Here is an 8,703-nt window from a genome sequence, read left to right on the forward strand (position 1 = left end):
TCTAAAACAGTTGGTCATAGTTTATGGGCAGGGATTCTTAAAGCAAGAAATAGTGTAAAAGAAAATATTGATCTAATTTTGAAGAGTGGTACAACAATTTAGTTTTGGACGGATAAGTGGGTGGGAAACTACACTCTTGAAGACAGGTTTCCAACGTTATTCAAACGGTCTAATAATAAGCTTTCTTCTATAAAGGATATGATTTCTCAACACGGTGTATGGAATTTCAATTTCAAGAGAGATTTAAATGAAACAGAAATAGGAGAGATGGCTATTATGATTCAGTTACTTGAAGAATTTGCTATGATGTTGCATAATAATGAGAAGGAGGATGACAGGAAATACAAGTTTGCACCTGATTTCACTGTCGCCAGCTGCTACTCCTCTTTAGAAGTGGATGGATTTTTGGCTTTTCCTCATAAACAAATATGGAACCCAAAAATTCCATTAAAAGTGTCTTTTCTGGCTTGGACTTTGTTTCACGATGGAGCACCTTCTTTGGAGTTTCTACAGCGAGTTGGTAAGGTTAACTCGAGTACTTGTTTACTTTGTAATACGGAGCAGGAAACACAAAGTCATTTGTTCTTACATTGCTCAGAAACAAGAAAGGTATGGCACTATTTTCTGGATAGTTTTGGAGTGAAATGGGTGTTTTCTGAGAACGTTAAATCAAATTTGTGGGAATGGAAGGCTAAGAAGAATAGAAGTATGATAAAGAAAATCTGGAGCATCCTACCTTTTGCAATTTGGTGGACGATCTGGAGAGAGCGGAACTACAGGGTGTTTAACAACAAAAGGCGGTATTTAGGTCAGTTGATTGTGACTGTCAAATATACTCAGTTTAATTGGTCTTTGCATACTAAAATTTTTGAAGGCTACTCATTGAGTACGCTAATTTGTAATTGGGAAGCTGTGATTGGCAACAACTGAAATTTTTGTACCTCCTAACATTCATTATTTTGATGAGTGTTATCTTTTCAATTTAATTTGCCCTTTTCCTGTCAAAAAAAAATATTCGTCATCCTTACTTTACTACTCCTTTCCCATCTATCAATGCATTTGATGGAGAAAATCCTTCATTGGCTGAACTAGCACCAAGGAAGGAAATTTTGGAAAGGAACATAAATCGATTGAAGGGAGCAATTGATAATTTGTTTAACTGCATGGTGGATCTGACAAGAATCTTAGGGGCTCAAGTCGTGGAATGCTCGTCTCTTGACACCACTGACGCTAGCCCTCTAGTCAACATCTTCATCACTTATGAAAAGCCGGTAGACCAGGAAGTTACACATTTGATCGAAAATTTATGTGAACTCCTACACTTCACCAGAGATCAGTGTACGAACACATTTGTTGCGCTCAACCAAATATCATCCGATGTGCATCTAACTCCATCGCCTCTAGCCGTTGAAGAAGTATCCATGGTGTCTGAACATTCGATCAACAATATCACATTCGGAGAAAAAGACCACATGGCAGATGAAGGGCATAATCGAGCCTTGTACATGACCGGTTTTATCAAGAACTCTGAATTCAGGAGAGCTCTCGTTGATACAGGCGCTTCTACAAATATTATTCCTATGAAGACTCTCAAGGAGGCCAAGATCCCACATAATAAAATTGTTCGTCATCCCATTTTGATGACAGGTTTTGAAGGAAATCATAGCCATACATACGGATATGCATATGTATACCTGAAGGTAGGTTCTATCCAACCAAAGGTCAAGTTTCATGTAATTGAGCAAGAACCGATAATCAGACGACCCTGGATCCATGATAACAAGGTGGTCCCCTCGACGTACCATCAATGCATGAAGGCTCTAATCAACAACAAGATTGTTCGCATTGTGTCTTCATCATCTCCTTATGATCCCGTATATGATGCTGAATTCCTTGAATCTCAAAAAAGCATCCTCGAACCTCCAAGCAAGATCTACAGTACTTCACTCCTAAGATGGAAGTCCATTGAAGAAGTTGCTGACAAACCATCATCCTCAGGTGCTAAATCGATCAAGTCACATGCTACACCGATTAAGCGCCGTAAGGATCAGGTCTCAACTCCAGGATCTAATTTCATAGCCAGTCATGATGCAGAGGGGAGGATCATTTACTGCTGACGCAAAGATTAGCAATTAACAGGGGAGAACAATGAAAAGTCTCCCCGCCCCGAAGAATCATGTCAGAGTGAACAGTCACTCGACGAAGAGATTCAAGATGCTCCACGACAATTGCAAGACGGCACTGATTCCACTATTGATGATCTCGAAACAATCAACATCGGGACGGAGGATGATCCAAGCCAATTTTAATTAGTTCCACATTGTCACCAGAGGAACGGACGGAACTGATAAGTCTGTTAAAAGAGTATCAGGGTATCTTTGCTTGGACATACGAAGAAATGCCTGGTCTAGACGACAAATTAGTCACTCATCTGCACATCACTCCTGGATCCAAAGCTGTCAAACAACCACCTAGGCAGTTCAGGCACGAAGTCGAGGAGCAAATCAAAGTCGAGATTCAGAAACTACTAGCAGCAGGATTCATCAAACCCATTCAACATCCAACATGGATGGAGAATGTTGTTCCAGTCAAGAAGAAAAATGGTCAAATAAGATGTTGCGTTGATTTTAGGGATCTGAATAAATGTTGTCCGAAGGATGATTTTCCCTTACCCAACATTGATATGTTTGTCAATGCAACCAGCGATCACAGTATATTCTCATTCATGGATGGTTATAATGGATATAACCAAATCAAGATGTACGAACATGATGCTAACAAGACCGCGTTCCGGACTCCCATCGGAAACTTTCACTACACGGTAATGCCTTTAGGCCTGAAGAATGTAGGAGCCACTTATCAAAGAGCCATGATTGCAATATTCCATGACATGATGCACAAGCAAGTGGAAGACTATGTTGATGATGTGGTGGTGAAGTCGAAGACTCGAGCATCCTACCTGGAAGTTCTGAGACAAGTTTTTGAAAGATGCATAGAATACAAATTAAATATTAATCCTCTGAAGTGTGCTTTTGGTGTTTCTTCCGGAAAGTTTCTAGGATTCCTGGTCACTGCAGAAGGAATCAAGGTCGATCCAGACAAGACGAAAGACATTACTACCATGCCTCCTATACGCACTGTGAAAGAACTCTAGAGTTTTACGGGCAAGGTGAATTATATTCGGCGCTTCATTCCTCGATTGGCTCAACCCATTACTTCGTTCAGCCCTCGGCAAAAGAAAGGAGCAAGTTTTACATGGACAACCGTCCAACAAGAAGCATTCCAGAAAATACAGCAGATACTATTATCACCCGCTGTCATGCAATATCCGGTGCAAGGACGACCACTAATACTTTACACAGCTTCCAGTGACGTCGTTATTGGAGCGCTTCTTGCTCAAGAAGACGAAGAAGGTATCGAACGTCCGATCTATTACTTCAGCCGTACGATGAGAGACGCTCAACTCCGATACCCAAAAGCCGAAAGAGCATGTCTAGCATAGGTGCATGCAATCCAGAAATTCAGACACTATTTGCTATCCAACAGAGTCGTGCTCGTTTCCAAAGCTGACCCTGTAAATTTTTTACTATCAAATCCAGTCTTGATAAGAAGACCGGCAAATTGGCTACTTCAAATGTCAGAGTTTGACATAGCCTGTTACCGCTAAGGAAATCAAAGGAAAAGCATTTGCAGACTGTTGCAGACTTGCTCGCTGCTTTTTCAGGAGAAGATGCAACAATGTTACATGAAGATGTGCCAGGTGAGTTTCCAGAGGTTTTAGTTGTCAAAGAAGAGACATGGTTTTTATACTTTGACGGATCCGCCACCCCTAGCAACGACATTGGAGGAGCGAGCGTAATACTAGTATGTATCTCCATCTTGCGAAGTCTTCTCACACTCTTTCAAGTTGGATTTCCACTGCACCAACAATTCAGCAGAATATGAAGCTTTCTTACTAGGTTTGTCCTTGGCCAAGCAAGCAGGAGCAACTCACCTTGAGATAAGGGGAGATTCAAAACTACTGGTCAATCAAATGAATGGAGCGTACTCTCTCAAAGAAATCACACTTGCCCCATTCAGAACTGAAGCGCGGCGGCTATTAACTCATTTTGCTGATGCAACGATTGTCCATACGTGACGAACTAACAACATACATGCTGACTGCCTAGGCGACTCTCTCTTCCAAGATGCAATTCGAAGGAGCAGAGAAAACAATCATGGTACAGAGGCGTGTTGTGTCATCTACCTAGCTTGCTCAAGTTGAAGACATTCAAGCAAACGATTGGCGAGCGCCTATTATTCATGAATTGAGCATTTCTCTTTCAGAAGGGAAAGCTAGCCTCAAGGAATTAAAGAATTATTTCCTGCTTCATGGAGCGTTATACTATTGAAATCCTGATGGGTCTTTATCACGATGCCTCGAAAACGACGAAGCGAACGAGCAACTCAAACGCATACATGAAGAAATCTGCGGACAGACGTTGGTAGTAACACTTTACAGAAAGCTTCAAAGGATGGGATATTATTAGCCTTCCATGGAGGCTCAGTAAAGAATTCTGCAAAGATCTTTCTCCCAGTTGTCAAACACCTCCTCATCAATTAGAGATTTTGACAGTCCATCACACTGGGGACTTGAAGGAACCTTACATCAAGTACCTCCGGGACAATGACTTGCCGTTGGAAAAGAAAGAAACAATCAAACTCATTCAAAGAGCTAAAAGATTTGTCTTTCTTGATGGAATCTTATACCGCAAAAGCTTTGGTGGGAACTTGCTGAGATGCTTCGCTGAACATGAAATCCCAATAATTTTGAAACAAATGCACGAGGGAGAGCATCAAGGAAGGAGGAAATTATTTCTCCAAATTCATGAGAAATATTATTGGCCCACCATGGAAGACGACGCAGCTGCACATGTTCAGAAGTGTCATCAATGCCAAGTCCATGGTAATCTCATTCACACTCCTTGTCTCCCATTAAATTATATGAATATTCCATGGCCTTTTTATAGCTGGGGACTGGATATCATCGGAAAAATCAATCCTGCATCTTCGAAGCAGCATGAGTACATCATCAGCACAACCGAGTATTTCACCAAATGGGTTGAATCTATTCTTGTTCGAAGCACCACTGGAGTCACGATTGCGGCCTTCATCAAAGAATATATAATATGCAGATTCGGTGTTCCTAAACACATTGTCACCGATAATGGAACTCCTTTTGCTAACAAGCATGTGATGGAATTGCTCGAGGAAGACGGCATCAAACAAGTTTTCTCCACACCATATTATCCCCAAGGAAACGGACAAGCAGAGAGCACCAACAAAACTTCTGAATTCTCAGCCGAACAATTCATGATAATCCTCGAACGTGGCATGAACAATTGCTTATGGCTTTATGGGCCTATCGAACTGCACCAGGGAGCTCGATCGGAACTTCATCATACTCTCTCATCTATAGATCTGATGCCATACTCCCAACAGAAATCAAAATTCCTTCAGCAAGGATTGCAATAGCCAGTGGAGTTCAATGGGATGAAGCCGAAGTGTCCAACTCAAGAATCACTGAATTGGACATGCTTGAGTCAAGGAGGTCTAAGGTAGAAAAATACGTGGAAGCATACAAACAAAGGATCTCCAGAGCTTACAACAAAATGGTAAGACCCCGAACATTCGAAGTAGAAGATTTGGTATTAAAAACAGCAAAGCACATTCAACAAGATATGTCTGCTCCCAAGTTCTCTCCGAAATAGGAAGGACCATATGTAGTCATCAAGGAGGTAACCAGTGGATATTACAAAATCTTAGCTATTGATGGAGGAGTAGAAGGAAATCTAATCAACGGTAAATGGCTCAAAACATACTATGCCTGATCCGTAGAAAACAATTACTTTTCATCATTTCAAGCATATTTCGAAATATAATTTAAATTCCTCCAAAGAGCGTGCAAAATGCTCCTTTGTTCATTTAACATTTCATAATTGAACAAAATTCCTTCGTACCATGATCAATTATTCTACCTAAAGAAAAGCCTAAACCTATTCAAAAACAACAATCATAAATGCTTATATAGAGCACACCGTCTAATAACAGATAATTCTTACTGGACATCATTTTCAACTTCGTTCGAAAGATTTCATTTCTTATCCTCAGATCTTCAATTGCTTTGTCAGCCCTCACAGATTCCAAAGCTAGTGCTCTCTCTTCCTCTATGATAGCAGCCGACGAGGAAATCATGTTGGCAACAACGGCAGCCCTTTGATAATGTCAATGCGACGACGAAGCCAGCCTACATTGAATTTCAATAGATCATAATTCGAGATCATGTCATTCCATATGTAAAGTTCTCTATTCTTGACATCCCGCAAGTTCTTCTTGTCCATCTCATCAATAATATGCAACAATCCGGCAACTGTGGTTAAGAGAGTTGGAAGAGAACCCCTCCATACCTCTGTGGTGGCGATATGTCCATATTTTCTCCAGATTTTGGTGTACAGCGGCGCATGACACTTGGGTACGATAAATCCGCCAACAAGTTGATTATCCGGGCAAGAATTTTCCATAGGTATGACAAGTTGAAGTCCAGCAGTCGGATACTCACGAACAGGAACTTCGACATCAACATCTACAAGATTGATCGAGTTGTCATCAACATGATCATCATCAACTGTTGTTGCTGATTGTCTTTTATTCTTCCTTCCGTCCTCAACAACATGAACATCAACCTACAAATGCAACATTCAGGTTCAATAGATATTTGAATAAACTTCATTATAAAAATATTTTTCAGAACTCACAGATATTCCAGCACCCGCACAAGCAGATTTGAAACGGGCGGTGATCTTAATGGTGTGCTTAGGTCTTGAACGATGCGGGGAAGAAGAAGGACATTCATAACCCTGGTTCATCTGCAACAAATACTTTCTTTAGTCAGCCATTGATTACACAAAAGAAAGAACAAAAGGGATACCTCGTACCAGGTTGGATTTCTTGGCTCCCCACTTTAACGGAGATGCATGGAAGATGAACTACTGTCTGACATGTCGATGGAGGTATGATGATTAAAATTTCCTCTGTATGATGAAACTAACTCAGGAATGGAGGAAATATTCGTGTAGATGATAGACCCAAAGTCCTGAAGATATATACTAGATACGATGGACACTTATCTTCTGCGAATAGTCAATTCAGTTGCGAGTTTTATTGAAACCCTAGGTTTCAAACAAGATCAATACTGGAGACGCGGAGGAAAATAACGTACTGGGGACTGACAATGACCAAAGCTGGACATGGTCAGAAAATAGCCCCACGACTTTGTGCACGTCACACGTATTCTCAGTCTATGCGGCACATTCTAGTATTTTTCAAAGACGAAAATCATTGGAGCATGCCGAAGAAGATTATGATAGATTTTGGCACATGAACATTGGTTCATTTCATTTAATTCAAATGAAGGACAAAGGACTCAATATTAATAAAAGGGTTTCTCATTCAAAAAAGAAAATCCAATTCTGAAGTGAAGTTGTTCAAATAATCAAAGAGATGTCTATTATGAAGACTGAAAAGACATTCAAATGTTCAAACAAGATTATGAGCAAGACTAATCGTCAGAGTCATCCGATTTGTCGTCATCTTCATCGTCCTCTGTAGAATCCTCTTCAGACTCTTTCTCGGAATCACTGTCCGAACTGGGGAATTCTTTCTCGAGATCGGTATACATTCCATCCCAGTAATCTTCTTCATCACGTTCAGCTTGGAGATCAGCCTCAACCAATCGCTCAATCTCCCTGTGTGGTGGATATGGCCTACTTCTGCGTTCCATCGGCTCCCATATGGATTCCTCTTCTTCGGCATCTGAGTCTGAGGCTACACCACCAGGATGAGATCGGAGTTTCTCCTCAGCTTCTAGTGTTTTCCGCTAAATTCTACGCCTTTTCTCCCGATAATCGGCTACTATCTCCTCCCTGGATTTCCTCTTCAAGAGCTCATCACGAGCAACTTTTAGCTCATCAAGGGGCATGTTATTTATTATTTCCTTATCATGATCCGTCTTGGCACGTGCTTTGACCGCATAAATCTTGGAATCCTCCTCAGAAGAGCTAGAAGAGTAATCACTGCTGGAAGTCACCATTATCTGGAACCAGAAACACAGAATCATAGATACGCCAATGTCAATTTCACAACGAAATGGTAATTCTTAACTCTTACCTGTTTATGATTTCACTAACAATAGTGATTATGATATACTCCCTCCGTTTCAAAAAGACAGCCCGCTTTGACTTTGTGAAGATATTAAGTAGACAATAATAGTTTACATGCCTACCCTTAACTACTTGCCTAATTTATTTCAATAAAACTGTTCGTAATAAAAACTACCAAAAATTGTTATGGGATTGTAAATAGAAAATACAAAAAGGAATGAAGGATATATTTGTTTCCTTAATTACACAAATTTCATTAATATTTTTGATTGGGTCCCATTAAAAAATATTTTATAAATATAAAAATTTAAGGGTATATTAGAGAGTTCATTGGAAAAATATGACTATAAACAGAAGCTGGACATAATTTTGAAACAGACCAAAATGGAATAGAGGACGGTCTTTTTGAAACAGAGGGAGTAAGAGTTAACACTTCAAAACTTGCTCGTTTCTTCGAATCTACAAAAGACGAGCAAAACTCAGATTTTCATAAAGTTATGAACAC

At 40.3% G+C, this 8,703-nt stretch overlaps 2 protein-coding genes across 2 annotated transcripts; one reads left to right on the forward strand and one right to left on the reverse strand.

Annotated features, from left to right (window-relative positions):
• Window positions 1-267: 267 nt before the first annotated feature.
• Window positions 268-930, forward strand: LOC113279249. Its single transcript, XM_026527951.1, has one exon. The coding sequence runs from the start codon at window positions 268-270 to the stop codon at window positions 928-930; it is 663 nt and encodes a 220-aa protein (XP_026383736.1).
• Window positions 931-7,597: 6,667 nt separating this feature from the next.
• LOC113279250 (prothymosin alpha-A-like) lies at window positions 7,598-8,128 on the reverse strand. Its single transcript, XM_026527952.1, has 2 exons — window positions 7,927-8,128; window positions 7,598-7,863 (listed from the first exon to the last, which is right to left on the reverse strand). The coding sequence occupies exons 1-2, from the start codon at window positions 8,126-8,128 to the stop codon at window positions 7,598-7,600; spliced, it is 468 nt and encodes a 155-aa protein (XP_026383737.1).
• Between the last annotated feature and the right edge of the window lie 575 nt (window positions 8,129-8,703).

This window comes from Papaver somniferum, chromosome 5 (genome assembly GCF_003573695.1).
Source record: "Papaver somniferum cultivar HN1 chromosome 5, ASM357369v1, whole genome shotgun sequence".
Taxonomy (NCBI): Eukaryota; Viridiplantae; Streptophyta; class Magnoliopsida; order Ranunculales; family Papaveraceae; genus Papaver; species Papaver somniferum.